The following is a 19,687-nucleotide window of genomic DNA, read 5'->3' on the forward strand; positions in this document are numbered from 1 at the left end:
AGTTCGCGAACTCGGTTAACGAATGAGCGACGGAGAAAGAGTTCTAGGAGGCACGAAGAGTAGAAGGAAACCGAGGGAGAAGGCGGATCAAGATGAGCCTCGGTGAGAGATGTGGGATGAGGGGTGATTACGCAAGCCAGGTGATACAGATCGGCGGGCATCTCTCGTCGGACCTGAAGGTCGGCTAATCGGGTCGACATGAAAGTGAACCGAGATTGGTATGTATAAGATGTATAGGTAAGCGAAGGGACGGACGACGTGGCTAGTAAAAAAAGAAAGATTATATACCACGAGGTGGTACACTATGGTTAGTAAAAGACAATCGTTTAAACGAAAGAAAGACGAAAAGTGGTGATGTTTGATGAAGATGACCGCGGTGATGTTTCTTGTGCCGCAGATTGCGAAGTCCAACTACAATTTAAGATGCGTGAGTTCCCTCTTTGTAATTATATCGGTCATTTCGTATTCGACGTTGCTCGGTGTACACGGGGTCGCGCGACGTCATCATCATCATCCACGATAGACGGGATGGCTTATAGAGAGCAACGCATGGTCTGCAACGGCGCGCGATCATTGCGCAACTTGGTGCGTTGCGCATCAACCGTACCGATGGTACGTAATTTTATATAGATGTGAGAGCGTGTACATACACGAAAGGCCGCTCCAAATCGTTTCTAGTGTTACCGATCGGCACGTAACTTTCCGCTTAACGATTCCCCTCGGGTCACCGTACTCACGTTCTGAGGCAGACGCCTCGACGTGATCGCTTCCCAATAACCATCTTTTACCTCTCTCGTCTACGGCGCGACGCTTCGATTTTGCCTCGGAGCGGGCCAGCGTGAACAGTTTAGTTCCTTATTCAGACTTCAGACTATTCACTTTTACCGGGTCGATTTGCAGTGACGTATGTGCGCGGAGATCGGTTTAGTCTTTGTCAGGGAGAGATTTTTGGTTTCTTCACGAACAGCAGCTGCGATTAACCCCTCAGTGACCTGTTGTGCTGTCTGTATACTTCATTATCGAATGGTCCCTTTGATCTTTCTCACGAACGATAGATCAACGATGTATTTTATCGCTTTTATACGAAGTTACTTTCAGAGCTTATAATTACAAAGCTTTCCCTAGACAGTCTTCATTACCGCAGTATAGAAACGCTAATTGATGTTGCGTTATTGGTGAGAAACGTGTATTAGTGGATATGATTGCTACTCGTGAGAATGTATTCATCTCTCTGCGTACACCGCGCAGTGCAGCGTAAGAGGGAAGAAAATCGCGCGAAAGAAAAAATGCGTTTGTATATGGAACTGAAACTGAGACACGCGCGAATTTGCAAAGTAATTCCAATCTAGAGAGCGAATGAGAGAATCGATTAGGAGTAGTCGACACTGTAGATTGCATGCTTCCGATACAATCGCTTTGACATCGTGTCGAATATGTACTCTACTACACGTGTATCGCCTAAGGGTGAGTGAAATGTCTTACGTAATCGGTCGTACTTTCTTCCTATGATGCTTATAATAAACGTTTGTGAAAGAAAGTTCCTGAATCGATGAGGTAATCCATCTCACTCCCCCAACGAGTTATCTCAGAATGCTCTTCGTAGTTATGTAAACTCTTTAATTTCTAAAATCGATTTATAGTCCCGTGGCTTTCACGGACTTGCTTTGATGGTTCGACAACGCGACTGGCACTGCGGCATAAGTAAACTCAGTTCTTCGGAAAACTATAAATCACGCCGCTCTTTCCCATGCATTTCTCATCTATTTGTTCAGCTTTTGCTCCACCAGCTTTACGACCTCGAATTTCTCAGGAAATTTCACACAAAGGAGACCCAGTGACCCTATCCGTGTTACGCTTAGTTGACTACTAAATTCTTCAAATTCGCTTCAGGCAAGTAACTGGCACAGCTGACACTTGGATGAGGGTTAATACGCTTATCTACCGATCGCTGGTAACAAATTCGATCCGTGGAACGTCGGATCTTTCAGATCTGATCCGATGAAAAAAGATACCGGGAATCGAACAGGAACGTTGGACAGAATACAGAAATCAGCGTGATTCGATGATCGATAGGATTGGTAGATTGCTAGCAATTCGAATTAGCTGATGCAGGGGTGCGGCTCTCGCAAAAAACAGGGCAATCGTGAGCCAGGGTCTCGATAATAGGATACCACGAACGTTCGAGACAATGTATACCTGGGCACGGAAAGACTAGAATGCTTTCTAAACGGATCGAGTCACCGAACACACCGATACGCTTTGAGAAGACCCAGCCCTTTGGCGCGCTATCCGCGCATTCATCTATCTTGCTGCTCGTGTTATGCCAGAGGTGAGGTTCATCGGCGAAACGCTTCATCGAGAACTGCACTCCAACAGTGGGCGCTGTCGCCAAAAAAGGATTGTGCATGAGAAGACGGGATCCTAGTCAAGTAATAAGCGATCTAATGTTGCATCGTTTTCCAAGACACCCGATCTTCCCTGTAAAACCCGAATATGGTGCTACTGCGTGATACTTTGTAAGAGAAACAAAAGATTTTTAACCTTTCCCTTATTGTTGCGCTTGTATCTTTTTTTTAGGGAAAGGGTTGACCTTATTGTCATTCTGTCTTGTCTAGTGAGAATATCGGAACCTTTGTCTCGTCGAAACATCCATCAACATCTATCTATTTGAGATTTCAATGTACACTGCGCAACAGAAATATCACTGTTTGTTCATCTGGAGAGGTTGCAGTTTAATGGATTAAGAAACGTACAGGTTTGATAGATTGGCTAATTGCAGTTATGCACACAGCGTGGTATATGCATGTGTAAAGAGAAACAATTTCGTGCCCCAGTGACACGATGCTATTCCCGTAATCAGAATAATCAGACGACAATTCCAATCAACTTTCTCCTCGGTACGAATTCTAAGAGAATAAGACACGAACGCGAATTGCGGAAGCGGCTCACACGTCGTTATTGAATAATGATCTCGAATAGGAGGGATTGCACGCATAATGCCTCCCTCCTATCGACTCCTGAGCCTTGCTTTGTTACAATCTCGCTATATAGATGATGATACCATTTCGAAAGAGCCACGCCACAGAGGTCGACGGAGGAAGGAAATATTTGCGGTTTAGATAGTTCTGGTACTTTCTGACGCAACCACGTGGGTGGTATAGCGATGATAACAGGGAGGATGACAAAGTAGATGAACACACGTTCGCCGCGTCCGAACTATTTTCTCGCAATTCTATGCAGCAGCCTGACGCAATTGACGGATGATTCTTGCGTATTGGAATTCTTAAAATACGTGCTAGTACTTTCATCCGGGATACCGAGCGCATCATCGTGATGATAATCGTTTCGCGTTCGCTGCAACATATAAAATTTAAACATTTCTCCATCTACCTAACTGCCTCCGGGCTACGACCAAGACGAACGATGTAATTGACCAGAATGAGGATAGTAAAAGGAACGAGAGAACAAAGGGACGTTGGTAAAGCCATCTTTTGTTATAGAACGCCACGGATGAAATCCTGTTCCATGGAATTTGAAAACGTATTGCGATCATTCGATCCGGGATCTTTCTCGATCGCGATCGATGTGATCGAGACTGGTCGAGAAGATGCCGTTTTCTCGATTTAAGAGGGTCGGTCGTCTCCGGAGTGAGCGAGTGAATGGGTGCCCACGGTAGCGCTCTGAGCCTTCTCTCCGTGAGCTGGCTCACGGCTACGGGGAAAGAAAATATAGTTCAGGCCGGTTGCATAATGGAGCGGAGGCGCATCACATCGGTTCGACTCAATGCGAGCTACTTTGAGAATCTGCGGTAACAGCGAACGTCTCTTCTTCCAGCGTCAACGTTGACCTTTGAAGTTGAAGATATAGCGGAACGGTTGTAACACCGATATTCTCTGAAGGTAGGGGTGCAGTCATGTAACGAAGCTGAAAACCATTGGCCCCAAGCTATAGAGTTAGATGATCCAATTTCTAGTCTGGTAGTTTGTATATCGACACCCGGACTCACGACCTGTTCGCCTTGGAAGCTGAGGAATATAAGAGCAAATCCTTCGAACCACTAGCTCAGAACGATGCGCGACTGTGTCGTCGAAGCATCTAACCTATTGTGAATTTCGGTTCTATCGGTTAGTATCATGCTTCTTACATGGCAAGTTTAGGACCTGAGTCTGACTTGCGGTTATATTGAGTCTGAAATATCAGATATAATTATTTTTATGTTTTTAACAAATGAAAAAGAATGAATGTTGTTATTTTAGTTAGCCGAGTATATCAGTGTGCATCTTTGTAAATCGAAAATAACAATTCTGTCGTGACATATCATTTGGTAGATTTCACTAGTAAGGAAGACATGCTAATTAAAGTTGACGTTAGATCTAATTAATACTGATATAGGTGATTAGGATACTCGAGTAACATACGTGTTTAATTTGAGAGGAATGTTAATTAGGTCTAAGTAAGTTATTGCGAGGCTCGTCGCAGCATCTGTTTTAATTGTTAGTTACTTATATCTGCTTATACATACATGTATGTATATCTTCAATTCTGTCCTTATTAGTCATAGACTTTTGCCATTCCTACAGCTCGTTTTGTTCGCACGAAGTAGTTTTCACTTTAGTTGAGTAACATTTAGATTTATTATTGGTTACTAAAATTGATTCCTGGAACATTATAACATGCTATATCTTTAATAGTAATATTTAAAAAGAAAAATATTACACGCAGTTTAATATTAGCTGTAATACTCTATCCAGTAATTGTTTAATTATTTTATATCTTTTTCTCTTGAAAGAAATACTTTTTCTTCTAAATTTAAATATCAGTAATCACATACACAAACATATTGATGTTGGTAGAGAGATGTTGGTAACATTCAAGTGAAGATGATGTCAAGCACAAAACTGCCATCTATACGTAGCGTTTCAAACTACTTCAAAGTTTTCGACATTCTTTTAGACGATTTGAATTATTTCCAACAGTTTCAGGAGACGCGAAAGTACTGGTCCGTACTCTATAGAATGAAAGAACCGTTATATTCAGCTTTCGGTGAAGTGTTCAGTTACTCAAATTCGAAGATTCTGTGATTGTACACAATTCGATCGAGAATGGCGGAGGATCAGGAACAGGGACATCCAAACAATGTTTTCTTATTTCGACTAGCTATTTTAAACAGTTTTAAACGCATCGCAGAATCAGTGAGGTAAGTAAATTATTTCGGATAACAAAGATGTAACTTTAGTCAATTTAGACACATAGACAGGTAATATTTGTTACGATTTATATAGAATATATTATTTACAATATTATATTTATGAAAGGATCTAATGTTTAGAGGTTATGCAGCCTTTCATAGCTTGGGGTTCGCGGTTCTTTTATACATATACATATGTAGACGCATGCGCCTCCAATTAATATTCAAACAAATCTCTACTGTATTTATCAATATCTCTTTGTAGATTTTTTTATAATTATAAGTTATACATGTTGGCAATATGTTTTCAATAACATTGCATAATATGTACATTGGTTATTGCATAAATAACTCAATTGTGATAATACAGATATTCAAACAATATTATTGTGAAACGATATTTAAGCTTGTGAATATATTCTCAAAAATGAAGCTAAGAAATAAATATCATAAGAAATAAATATCATAATAAATATCATAAATGACATGTTCTGATAAATAATATTTATGTATTAAGCTAAAATAAATGAAGTACGGAATATTTGTATGGTATAAATCCGGGCTAGGCCAGATTGTCATTGAATTTCAGGTTATGTTTTTCTCATATACGTTTGTACGATAACAGTACTGCCAACGTAAGTGTGTCAAGTACGAACTGCGGTCAAGAATGCTTCTTTAATTAAGAAAGCCAAAGGGAACACATAACCAGCGGGAGCAGATCAGGACGTTGTATATAATACGTTTTAGAGAGCTTGATGTTTCGTTTATCAGCGGTAGAAGAAGGAGAGAAGAGGTGGTGGAGGGAAAGGGGGGATCGTCAATGACCCAAACGAGCGATGGTGTTACTCGATGTCATTGGCCTCTCTGGACGTCGCATGTTAATTTGTCGGTGTTCACGTGGCCCAACAATTGCCCATTGCTGTTTGACGGTTCTATGAGCGAGACAGGTCGATTTTCGAAATTAGTTTCCTTCGGTACCCGCTTCCTAGAATCTACCGCTCTTTGAAACCCAACACACCAGTTGACCTTCGAAGAATTCCACGAAGTGTTCGAGGAAACAAAGGGTCCCTGGTCCCTCCCTGATGTGGTCACCATCGTTCGGCTCTATCATTCGTATAGTACGTGTCGTGGGGATCGTACGGGTACCTCTGCCTGTCCGTTATTTTCACGTTGGAATGAATCAGTGACGAACGTGTTCTCTGTACAATTACATTCTTCGTCGTTTTAGTTTATTTCTATCGTTTATGTAATTTTTTTTAACGATTGCGTAATTCTCTCTTTACGATATAAAAAGTTGCGATAACATTTTTTTCTCGATGACCTCATAGGAGCGAAGAGAAGATCAATCGTGATGAAATCGAGATTCAACGATGGAGGAACATGCCACGAAGCGTATTCAATTAGGTCAGGACTAATGCAAATATGTAGTATTGACATCAAATTGCACCCGTCCCGGCCTGATTGAGTGCGCGTAAATCAGCGGAAGAATCGAAGGTGTAGTTTTTATGTTAGTAATTTCCTGCACTTTTCATAAGAAATGTAATTTACAATATATTTAAAATATATGTTACGTCATTCTAAAAATCATATGTTAATTGTAAATTTCCCTGAAGATTAGTTTATAGATGTTTATGATTAGTTTATGATTGGATTTTTCTTAAAATTACATTGTATTAAATGTAATAAAGATAATATATCGGATATAAATGTTAATAAAGATAAACCACGCAGTTTTTGCATTTTCATAATTGTGTGAAAAAGATTTCTCATTAATCATCACATTAATACATGAAAAAATTCCGGAAATTGTGCAACGATTACGGGTTAGTATTGTATGCTTCGACTATAATACTATAAAACTGGATTGGCTCGTCCGAATACTGGTTCTCCCCCATTCAATCGCGCGAGCTTTGTGGACGGTAAACAAAGAAAAATTTGATCCCAGCGATAGTAGAACCTCTACATGCACGCAACGATCATTGAACGTACTCATTCACGTTTATTTAGCCAGGTGTTGGTATAAAAGGAATATTACTCGCCCGAGTTGTTGTACATGCAACGCGTGTTCACATTTTATTTGTTATATTCCGATCTCACGTTAATTAAATCAATCACGAAATAAAATACGAAAATATGAACAAGATGCATTGTCGGTTACGTTACATATAGTTAGTATTACATAGTTTCTATGCATGTGTAACTACAATTATGTTAAGTGAGTCTAACAAAAAGTTATCAACATTCATAAGAAAATGTAATAAAGTTAAACAAAATAAAATTTGCATTCTCTTTTAACTGGATTTTCATGAAAATATTTAAATAGTTTAAAAATCTTTCAGCGAGGATGCTTTCGTGGATGCTCTTACGATTCTTACAATTCTCAAGACAAAGCCGAGTATGGGGCAAAAGTTGCATAAAGCAATGTGCTCGGAGCTTCTCGATAAAATGAATGGCGATTTAGAAGATATATTAAACGAAGGATCCTTGCGGGAGGGATTGGAAAAAGTTGCGAAATTATCGGACGCAAATTCTTCCGTGACCGAAGGTACTTGGTAAGCTAGGATTCTTAGCGATGTCTGACCAGTAATGTATTATTAATGATTAATCATTAATATGTTTCGTTTTAGGAGACCACCGGGCAATGTATCCTTACATTTACGTTCACTAGATGCGCAGAAAATTAAAGAAGAAAGCGCATTGTTGGAAAAACAAGTAAACGAGATGGAACAAGAAAACGCAATTCTAATGAAAAGAATTGCAGAAAAGAGATCAAATATAGTGGCCATGAATGACAGCATGATACAATCCTTAAATAAGTCAGTAAATGTGATAGATTCGTTAAAAAAAAGAAGGGAATGGTTAGAAAAATGTTTCGTACTACTGCAGCATTAATGATAATGAATTAGTATTACAAATATTACACAAAGGATATTGTGAGATATGAACAACGAAGAATGTATATGTATATTTTATTACTTGTACAGAATTTATTTTAATTAGAATTTTTTTGTTTGGTAAGTCTGGGATCAGTTAGGATCATATTTACTCTATCATTTAAATCTGGCGTTATCTGAAATTTTTTCAATCTTCGTATTAGCGCCATATTTTTCTTCTGTAAATAAAAATATATATGAAAATTCGATCGGACATATACATATATATAACATATATATATATATAAAGGATACCTCTTGAATTTTAATCATCTTTTTCACTGCCATTATTTTTTTATTATTTTCGTCTGCTGCTTTATTTAATTCTTCTAATTCTCTTCTCAAATTATCTCTCTGCAATGTTAATGAATCAATTTTCTGTTGAATAGTCTCATTGTTTGTCTTCTCAATGCATTTTAAGTAATTACAATGAACTTCCTTTAATTCTTCCTCTAAGTCATTGTATCTTCTCTTCATATTTTCCAATACATATGTCCCCTTATTTTTCAATTGATTCACATTATATATTTCTATCTCGGTAGTTGCACATTCTTTTTGGCATTCTAATAATTCTGATTCAACATCGTCTATCTCCTTGTACATTCGGTATAATTGATCTGAAATCCGGCTTTCTTGAATTCCACAATGTTGCAATACCACTTACAAATATTACATTATTTATCAGTTTCGTAATTTGTCACATCAAAAGATATTACAAATTGAACAAAATAGAGACAGAAACATGAATTTGTATTACCGAATGATAATAATTGATCAATATTATGATTGTTACAGTCCATCTTTTCAGTAGTGTGTCTAACAACTTACAATTTGAACGGTTTTGCAATATGGCGGCGTGCCGCCAAAGCATTCCCGCGTAAACCAATGCTATATCTTGATTGGTCGAAACGGTCCAATAGAAAACGTCCTTGTTGCCGGCAACTTAGCGAAACGCTCGACAGATGGCGAGAGCATTAGCTCAGTATTCGCTACGCACCCGCTGTTCGCCATTGTATCGCGATTGCTGTTAAGTTTCGTGTTTGTGAGTGAGAATTCATCCGGTTTATCGAATTCTGGAGTTCTTCTACGCATTGGGTAAGTCGGAAATCTCATAATGGTGTAATGCTATTTCATTCGTGCTGTAATTTTCATATGCTTTCACGATTATGCGAGCAGAGCGTGATTCGTCTTCGAGGGACGACGTATACATTTTTTTGGGGGTTAGTTTCTGACCCTCGCGCGTCAGCCCTCTTCCGTACGCGTGGTCAAGTCGTAGCATAATCGTTCAAACCTTATTCGAATTCGTAATTTATAACAATTTCACGAAGAAACCCATTTAGAGTATTAATTAAACCATTGAGGTTATATATCGAATATGATAACGAATTCGATGTCTTTCAATGATAATCCTATGCCGTAAAATTTTTAGACGCTTTGAATCGACAGCTAAGTCAATAATTTCGGCCATGCGGCCAGGCGTGTAACACGTAGTTAGAATTTTGTATCTTACAGAAACGTAAACGCGCGGATATGATGCGGTGTTTGTATACCGGTTTTTATTCGATTAGTTTTTCTATATTTCAGCGTCATATAATGACAAGTCAACTGAATGAAACCAAGCAACTGAGCATCAATATTTCCACGAACGTTATCTCGCTTGATAAGAATACAAACTTTACGTATCGTACTTGCTACTTTGCGCAATACATGTATCGTTATATTACAACGCCTAAATGGATGCACGTATTTTTTATTAATATTATTTTCAAATGATTTGCGATTATTTATCGTGTAACTTGAAACTGAAAGCATAGTTTTATAGTATTCGTATCAACGATTCTTTGTTATCTAACTCGTTACTCAACGCAGGGCGTAGTAATATACGGAAAAAAATATTCCATAACGAACGACACAATTGCTTTTTGCGTATCACGTGTTTACTTGCATAATACTTTCCGGAAATATTTTGCGTTATCGTTAGGTAATATGCGAATCGTGATTTTACGAACGCAATAATGGTTCGAGGTACAAGTGAACGATCGATTTATTGTGTAAAACTCTGGCATGCGGAATTAAAATCGCTTTTACGTTGTTTTTACGACGAAACATACTCCCTCTGTGAACCAGGAACGATGTTATCCGGCGAGAGCGGGGATTAACGTTTTTGTGTATGACGAATGTGGCTCTCTTAAGTTGTAATGACACGATTAGCGTTTCGATTTAATCGAGAATCTGTTAGATGAAAATTTATTGGATCGATGTTGAATCACGCTTATACGGAGCTATATTCAAGAAATATTTATGCGACGATATATGTACTGCTGGACTCTAAAAGTAGATGGCGCCATGCTAAATCAAAATTAACAGCAAGTAAGGGCTGCTTAATATACACACTTTATTCATTTTTGCGAGTGTTTCATATTATTCGCGCTTCCACTACGTAAACAGTTTGTAATAGAATTTTATTGCCGATAAGGTTTGAAAATTTCTAGATGTTAATTGCAAAGGCAAAGCTCTTCCTTATCGATTACGATACTCTGATTCACGATCAGTGATTAATACAAGCTTTGTTTCATCAAATGAAAAATTATTTTCATTTCTATTAGTCGCGTCATCGATCAATCATCGCAGTATCGCTTCATTTATCAATTATATTGCGTTAATTATTTTTTAATCACCAAAGAATTATATCGAGGTATACAATAAAAATATTTGATAATTTAAGCTAAGAACGAGCTCAACATTAACTTCTATATTTGAGTCATCTGAATTGAATTTCATCTATTAATAAGATTCATAAAACAATTATCAGGGATTCGATGCAGCCAATTTCCTTAATACTACCAGCTCGTTATCGAACAATCCCACGTGCATTCACGATTTCCTTGCCCTTCACTGGCGTATCTTCTGATCGTTCCACCGTGAACTTCGGCTTTAATGCCTATTATTTTCTTACGACGCTAACCGCTTCTGACAGTTGTTTGCCAGGTTCCGCAATTAATTTGCCGATTACATTGTCGAGTATTCGATCGTACTATTATATTCGATTCATGCGCACGCCTGCCTTTGTAATTTGCTAGTTAATTCAGATCCATCAATCGTGACGCTTTTGGATAGAAAATTTCCTTCAACGAGACAAATTCTATCTTTCACAAATTGTATAAGTCTTTAAGGTATTGATAATATACAAATTCAAAGAAACTGTAAGGTTTAGAGAGCAACTCTGCTGTACTTCATCAATTAGTTAATCAGGTGACCCCTTAGCTAGAAACTTTAACGATCCCGATACTAATAGAAGGCGAATCAGTCCTAACTAGATCGATTTTATCCTTGTGAATCTAAATACGATGTAATTTATTCGTAACGAAAATAAAACGATACCGTCAAAGATATAAGATGTGTAAATAAAGAAATTGTTATATTCAAGAGATCGAGAATCTAAATATGTACCAAGGGTTATCCTGTTGCCGTTCGATATCGATGATCTATTCGCAAAATCTCAGACAATCCCTCTATCTATAAACGACCCTCATAACGCTCCGCTGATCTACTTTTTCCTTCAACCCTTCCATCCTCCTACTCCGTCGTCTTCACTTTCTCCTCTTCTTCTCTTCTCTTCTCGTTTTCTCATTCCACTCGAACACTTTCTCCGAGTCACGAATGGTAAGCGGTGTTTGTACCCTTCCTGTGTTCGACTATATAGCGAGGCATCATTCATAATTCGAGAATCGAGCGCGATATCGAACGTTCCACGGGAAATTGCCAGGAAGGTTCCAAGGGAAACGCGACCCCCTGATTGGCTGATGCGTGGTGGGAGTATAGGAGCGAGCTAGTTTGGGCTAGGTCAAGCCGAGTTAGGTCGCGTTCAGGTAGGGACATCCTTCGCGAACGGGTGGTGGACGGTTGGGGGTGGATTTCTACCGGTGGGGTTCGACACAATGGCACAACAAACCGTTGCCCTGGTAACTGGTCGTTCGAGGTTGCCATCACAAAACTTTCCAACTTGTGACTGCAAACATTAATGCTGGCACACGCGTTATCGAGAGAGAAAACCGACGAGGCGCGGAGGTGGCCGCGTGAGTTCACACGCACGCCCATCGTCACGCGAGCACGCGTGCTCGCGACACGCACCGCGGTGTGTCCCCGCGTGGAAAACAATGAGAAAGGGAGAAGAGGATGCCCGTGGTCAACCCCCGCGCACCACCCTGTTTCATTATTTTCGGTGGTTCCCGCCCTCTTACTTTTTAATGCGCGCCTATTTGGTAACCCTATGGTGTAATCGTGGTGTAAATTACCTCATGCGCGGCGAATCGTGTAGGGTCTGTTCCTCTCGGGGGTTTCGTTTCGTTGTTTCGGATGATCGAGATGTTGTAGCAATCCTTTATCTCTTTCTGTCTAATTCGAATCGTGATATCCGAATTGTTTAAATCGAAGATTTCGATTTTTAAACATTCGAGTTCTCGCAATGTCTTTACGTCTTTTATCTCACTCTGTTTTTCGCCAAACTGTTCTCGTTATTGATCTCGTCCAAAACGCAGTCACTACGTCATCCGGCACACTGATGTAATTACAGACGAACTGACCGAGCCTTTTGTCCATTATGATTAATCGTTCGAGTACTTTTGCATCTTCATTATCGTACCGCGATAGATTCAAAGACCATCAATTTGAATAGTCGTACACACGCGCCAATTCGGGGCAATTAATTTTATCGTCGATGAAATTCGTATTCGGGTTCGATGTAAATCGATGAGAATTTATCCGCAAAAGATAGGCCCTGCGCTTCCGATTAATTTGTTCCGATGTTGGAGACACGAATCGAAGTAATCGCGTGAACACGGGCCGATAGCGTGGCCTCGCGAATTAATTGTTTCGATTAATCGCATAAAAGAGCATAATTGCATAAAACTCGAGCTACTTTGACCTCGATACGATTTTTGCCCGCTCTGTTATCGCGATGCTGTTTATGTATTTTCCAACGCGATCCGTTCCTTTTTAACCGCGAAACTTGGTCTGGATATCGGCTATGGATGACAAAATGGTTCGATGGAATTTATAAAAGATTTGCCGCCGAATCAAACCATCGATCGATTGACAAAATTGAACGATACAAACGCGTAAAGCTCTTTCTTTTTTCCGGCCGATATACGTAGTAAATTTTTTGGATTTAAGATTTATCGTGACGTTTGGTAACGGTGCTCCAGAGTGAGATAAAATAAATTATTCTCTTTCCATTTTTTTGTTGTTCGTTACAAAGGCACCATCGAGCAATTTATTTCTTTGTTTGCTTTTTTTCGTGGCCACGTTTAAATGAAATATTTCAATTCGCCTGTGGCTGTGCATACAGTGTATGCGGTTGCCTGTGTCGATTAATGTCACTTCGATATCACTATACATTTTCAACGTTACAACGTTACAAAGGAGTCTAAAGTACACTCGTATATTTCCTATTGGTTCAGATTCGAATCTATTTTTCGAAACGCCAATTTTTAACCATTTTTATATCCTTTCGAAACTTCCCAGGGACGACTTTCCATCTAAATTAACTTTCTGCCTCGTACTTGTCGTTCGTAAAAATTTCCAGGCTTTGTATCTGTCGTAAAATATTCAACAATTTTTTTTTTTTATGAATTCTTTGACGTTTTTCATCTTTCACGTTTGATCAGCCTATGGCGATGATCTTCGCGAAGTAATAGGACCAACGAGAGAAGAAGATTGAAATTCCATTATTACTATTACTACAACGTAGTCGTCTGGTGGAAAAGAATTTTTCTGTACAGTCGAAGCTCGTGCGAGGATACGCGAACGACTCGTTCGCAAAAATATGTCATCGATTCGCTGACTTTCGTGGCGTTCCAGTTAGCCACGTGGTTCGAGGAAAACACTTGACCAGGTGAAGTGAAACTCGCGCGCGCGTTAAACGCGTAAATGACACACATCCGCGCTCTAATGGGAAACATCCAGCTGGATGTTTTATACCGATAAGGCATTGAAACGATTAGTCGCCTTTCTGTTTCGTTCCTTCTCTTGAAAAATTTCAGCTCGTCCCCGTAAAATAATCGGCGCAAAATAAAATTTTTGAATTATAGAGATATATTAAATGATCTCATATTAAATGATTCTTACAGATGTTTTACATTATGGAAATGATCGACCCCCATAAATCATTTGCGTTATAAAAGTTATTGGTTCGGTAATCTTTTTTATTTAATTGGAAATATTTATCGGTTAGAGACATTTTGTTAAATTCGATTAATCATTCGATTCAGTCATTGTTGTTTCGCGCTGTAATTTTTAGTACTTGCCAATTTTTCGTCGCTGCATCGCTGATGTTTCAATAAATATTTCAATTTTCATGGCGTTTTTGGCGCGTCACAAAAGCGTGCAAGAGTTTTACGGTCAGCTGCTTAGTCGAATTGCGTTGAGCTGAATCGAATTGTATCTCATCGATCCGCGGACAGCCAATTTGTTTGGCGAGAATTCGTGCCGATCGTTGTTTTGTAACCGGCTAAAAGCAATTGAGAGAGGATAAAAGCTCTGAACATTACGATTGTGCGAGTACATACGTGTATGTGTATTTTTTTCAATATAGTATGATGGTAGAAATGGCAAGCGTTATGTAACCGGATGTTCCTACGGAATTACGTTATTCAAAGCTTTGTCTATCGACTTAGTGAAACGAAATCTGGATACGATTCAGACGATCGGAATTTTCTAACGTTCTTAACTAATTTGCATCGATTATGGAATTTTCGGAGAACTTGGTATAATTAGGAAATATGTATCTCTTTTTAACTCCCCTTGCAGCCCTAGAATTTCTGTATCAACGTTGTTGTCATTTCAATAAACGAAGAGACTTTAAACAAATAGGTCGTAAAATTTTCTAGATCACATTACGTATGTTAATAATGAATCTTTTGTATTTTTTCAAGTATAAACAATCTTTCAAAATAGAAAAGTACATACTATGGTTAATGATTAGATTGAAAACTATTCAAATAATAACACGGGGCTAACTTGGTTCTTGCTATTAAGCGAGAACCAAGTTCATTGCGCTATTTGCGCGACATTTTCTCGCCTTTCCTCTTCATCTTTCAATCAATACGTACGAAAAAAGAGACCCCATGTGTCACTGACAGAACTGGAAACTTCTCACGGGGAAAAAGTTGTTTTGGAGTCGTGCCAAAGGCAACAAATCATACGTTCTATTTTTATATACAGAGATTGCCTTGAAGAGAGAAAGAGAGAAAAATGTAGATTTATTAAAGAAACTGGATGAGATCAAAAGGTAGGAGAAATTCACGAATATGCGGTTAAAGCGTATCAACACGTTAATTTTCATAAGCTGTCGAGCAAAGATGTATTATCAAGTGCTACAACAGGTGCTTTTCGTTCCATTAATGATGCGCGTCCTCGATCGGATTTAAACTATTCAGTGGTACGAGTTGTGTAAAACGTTATCGCATCCTAGCAATTTTACCGAGAAGATGTATTGTCGCTTAGAATGTCAATTGCGATTTAGTTTCGTAAGCCGACCGTGATAAAGACGACACGATTGTTCACTGGAGGGTGACAGAGACTCGATCGACTTCTGCTTTTTCTAAAGAAATTTTATTCCAAACACGCACATTAGTAACGCTACCGTGATTACCGTGTAAAAAGTTTGTATAAAAATCGCTCGACGCTATATTAAAATTTAAAACGCAATTCAACCAAGTATCCAAGTACCGATCAAACGTCATTAGCTGAACTAATTACGATACATGTTAGCGTAGAAAAATCTTTCTCAGTACGTTCGAAAATACGTATATATCGTTATTGCATGTTGCATTTCTACCTAAACGATCCTGATCTTAAAATCTCCTCGTTTGCTAACAGAGCAAAACTTTTGGCTTCTGTTCACGATGTAATAATCTCTGTCTTCCTCTTGAGACGTGAACCTCGCACAGAAGAAACTTCCTCCTGTTTACTTAATTCCTCTCGCGCCCGTGAATATTTAATCGTAAGATCACTGTGGCTGCGCGATTGCCCAAGAAAATTGCGAAAGCGCATTCTTCGTGCGTCCCTCTGCCACGCGCAGTTTTCCTTTTCGACTGCTGGCCACCTCTTCCTTCGCTACTAGTAGTCCTTGGAGGCAGCCGTTGTGTACGTACTTTTACAACGATGGAATGCAGCGATTGCCAGCGGTGTCGCTGATCTAGGCCTGCCGCTCGCGAATGCCGTCGAATCGCATCCAGCGTGTACAGTTCGTCGCGATCACGCCGACTGAATATCGTTGATACGTTCTCTCTTGCAAATTACGCGCAGCTCGCGCTGTGCATTCGGCGAGTTCCGTGCATTTCTCACCCATGGGAATCGCGACGCGTGGAAGGACAGAGGAGATCACATTTCAGAATATATTCTACAATGCATACTTTCGTTCTCCTGTGTGTCATTATTCGTAATAATTGGTTAGCATTGTACGACAGTTTCAGACTCATTGTTAGCTACAACGTGATACGAAGGTTTCAGGTTATTAGCTTAGATTCTGAGAACTTATTTAAATTGTAAAAAAAGATATTGAAGAGATAGTACAAACGGAAATGTTTAGTGTAGTGAGTTAAGTATCCCTCCCCCTCCCCCTTTTTTTATGACGGTTCAAACCCAATGTCAGACTTTGTATCTGAATAATGGAATATTTTTATTCTGAAACATTGAGATTCGAAAGCTGAAACTCTAAAACAGTTTGCTCAATTATCCTGTCTTGTTCATTCTTTAAATTAGTGTTACAGTTTTACACTTTTACAGTTTCACTTGTTTCGTATATACTTTGCTATATTCCAAGATAATACGATATCGAATTAATTGTTTGAGATTCTCTGGTGAAATTGGCTTTTTGCTAGGTTTCCTGTTTACAAGATTCCGTTCTCTATTGCCGCTAGATTGCACGTCGTTAATTAATTTCCCTATCCAACAGTGTAATAAAGTTCCGTCGTTGAACGCGTCGGTATTAGTATATGACTGGACTATGATTATTTTCCCGTCTGAAACATTGTTTGTCGTACCGTTCGATTGAACGCCATTGTTTCAATGAATTTTCCTGATCATCGACATAGTAGACAAATTGTTGCGATTCTTTCGTAAAAATAAACATGTTGTTTGAAGCAAGATATTCTTCGCGGTTTCGACGGTAATTGATAATTTTGACAACACTCGATATACAAGAATTTCTCCAAGGTAGAAACAACGTCGAATCGTATAGCAGGTGCCGTGAATAGTGGTTTGTTCGATACTACAGATTTCCAATCCAATGTGTGTACGTGTTTTACCTTTCATGAGAAATCCAATGTTTCATCAAGTGTCTACCGTCTTACAAGACACTCTTGGTACTCCGATTATTAATTTTCATGAATCACTATAAACTACGTACATACATGAAAAACAGGTTTCGCGTAATTTATTTTATTTCTTCTAAGAAACTGACACGATTAAAATGTTACGACGACGAACGATTTACTCGATTCAACTCGTCGACCTTTGTTGTCTGACGCGAGCAATTAAAACTAATTAGCGAACAGGTACGAAACTTTTTCGAGAAAAAAATGCAAGAAACAGCGAGTCGACTGAAACGCGCGAGGTTTTTACAATTGCTTGTCGACAATCTCCAAGTTTCCGACAGTAATGACCGTCTGGGCATGTTTCTCGAATCGATGAATGAGATGAAAAGGAACAGCTTTGAATGGCAAGCGTGCGTTTCACCATCTATATCCTGATCCTTGTCTCGTTGAGAACATAAATCGACCAAAAAGGAAACAAAATTCGTCCTCAGGAAATTTAAGATTTCACTCTCGGGCTACGTACGTTCGTTTTTATATAGACGATGTCTGAACTGACGTTACCGACAACACGTGAATTTCACATGGAAGCGATTAATAAGTATCCGACGATGGTACGCAGTCTCGTTTTCGTTCTCGTTTTCTTTCGTGCGTATATTAAGAAGGACACGTGGGCAGCAGGAGCACGCGGCTGAAAGCGAAAGCGAAAGTTTTGCTGCCACGAAAGCGAGAGGATCGCTTCTCCGTTGACAAGGTCGTGCAATGGCAGGTTCAAGGTCATCGCGGATAGAGAAACAATCGCGAAATGAGGACAGTTGCAGCTGCCCTCTCGCGCGCGGTACGCGTCGCAATTGCAAGCGTTTTGACGTTCGCCGCGGTATATTCCTGGCGATTGAGATTTCGAAATACCAGACACAACACTTTTACATGATGGAGTAACAATTCGTAGAAAAAGGTCAGAAGTTTTTATCGAAAAAAAAAAAGGAGTCGAAAAGATTCTATAGCAAAATTCTTATATTACTACCATAATTAATAGGTATACATACTTGTTATATTTGTAGTATTACACTTATATTTCTTATAATTATTGGCTTGGCAGAAAAGTAAGTGTGTCGGCTCTTGATCTACCAAGAAAACCAGTTTCACATGGCTCGTACGTCACAGATAAGATCAATTTATGAGAATGATACTTTGTATTTATAAAACACTTGGCCCTCGTTTAAACTTAAAAGTCAGAGCGAGCAATTTTGATGGTTGAACATGAAAGCCTATTTTAAGATTAAGAAGCCTATTTTTGGCTAATTATGCTCGTTTTCCTCTTTTTTTTTTTTTCAAGAATTCTTTTCTCGAACGTTTCACGGAATGTAAGAAATGTAAGAAACCGAACCTTGAAGAAATGTAACACCTTCTTCATGAAGATGGTACGAAGAAACTTTCAAATCGCTGGTACAGTCATAGAAATACTGTAGGAAGTTCGTTCACTTTTATATCCACGAAGCTGACGGCACTGCTTTTAGAACGACGGAATGTGTACATTATTACGCATGACGTAAATTCCAAGCAGAATATGAGCAGAATTGCCAGCTCAAACGCCGTACACTCCCCTAATAAGGATATTGTGCGTTGTTACAATGCGACTCGATCCATTCGCTTCTCCTGCATTCCAACAATGTGCAATAGTCATGGATCTCACGTCATAGTTATGTGTACACACAATATGTAGCTCGCGGTTAAAAGTGAGTGTACAATGCCTTTTATTAACGATATACTCTGTTCTCCGGCAATAATTTCGACAAGCCGGTCATTGTGATGCCAGGGAATCTTCGTGGCTTGAATGAAAGTATTTTGACTTAGAATGTAACTGGCATCGACCTTTCCTGCTGGTTCCCAACTGGTGGCAGATTCTCTTTCAAATGTTAATTCGGGATCATTATGCATGATCTTGGCACACTGACCATTTTAGATTCGTCGTGAATACGACGATGAGTCTCATTTTCATACTCGACGTACCGGTAACTGTTTTTTTCTCTTTTTCGAGCCCTTGAAGCGCAACTAGGAAAGATTTTTCATGAAGTATATTTGTTTTGGAATAGTTATATTTCAACTCGTAAGATTTCGATATTTTTAAATATTGATACTATCTATATTTTAGCGACGAGAGACGATAGCATCCTGCAGATATCTGTTGCATCGATCTGTCGATTTTTGGTAAAGATTTTGGTCGAGTTTAGAAGTCACAGAGCGATAATGCG

General features: G+C 39.1%; 3 protein-coding genes across 8 annotated transcripts in view; 2 read left to right on the top strand and 1 right to left on the bottom strand.

The window, feature by feature from the left end:
• Window positions 1-61: 61 nt before the first annotated feature.
• On the top strand, window positions 62-8,163 carry LOC126865635 (uncharacterized). The gene is made up of 5 exons (XM_050618412.1): window positions 62-3,899; window positions 3,974-4,124; window positions 4,977-5,197; window positions 7,528-7,740; window positions 7,816-8,163. The coding sequence occupies exons 3-5, from the start codon at window positions 5,103-5,105 to the stop codon at window positions 8,078-8,080; spliced, it is 573 nt and encodes a 190-aa protein (XP_050474369.1). The 5' UTR covers window positions 62-3,899; window positions 3,974-4,124; window positions 4,977-5,102; the 3' UTR covers window positions 8,081-8,163.
• LOC126865636 (uncharacterized) lies at window positions 8,156-18,922 on the bottom strand. The gene is made up of 3 exons (XM_050618413.1): window positions 18,482-18,922; window positions 8,377-8,738; window positions 8,156-8,300 (listed from the first exon to the last, which is right to left on the bottom strand). The coding sequence occupies exons 2-3, from the start codon at window positions 8,722-8,724 to the stop codon at window positions 8,181-8,183; spliced, it is 468 nt and encodes a 155-aa protein (XP_050474370.1). The 5' UTR covers window positions 8,725-8,738; window positions 18,482-18,922; the 3' UTR covers window positions 8,156-8,180.
• Window positions 9,102-19,687, top strand: part of LOC126865628 (heterogeneous nuclear ribonucleoprotein K) — a 90,826-nt gene continuing 80,240 nt past the window's right edge. For 3 of the 6 annotated variants that reach the window (XM_050618391.1, XM_050618388.1, XM_050618389.1), the window contains exon 1: window positions 9,110-9,216. The gene's annotated coding sequence lies outside the window, so the exon portion shown is untranslated. Of the gene's footprint in view, window positions 9,217-19,687 lie in introns of all 6 variants that reach the window. The other 3 variants (XM_050618385.1, XM_050618394.1, XM_050618386.1) reach the window with 2 other exon arrangements.

Source organism: Bombus huntii, chromosome 5 (assembly GCF_024542735.1).
Source record: "Bombus huntii isolate Logan2020A chromosome 5, iyBomHunt1.1, whole genome shotgun sequence".
NCBI lineage: Eukaryota > Metazoa > Arthropoda > Insecta > Hymenoptera > Apidae > Bombus > Bombus huntii.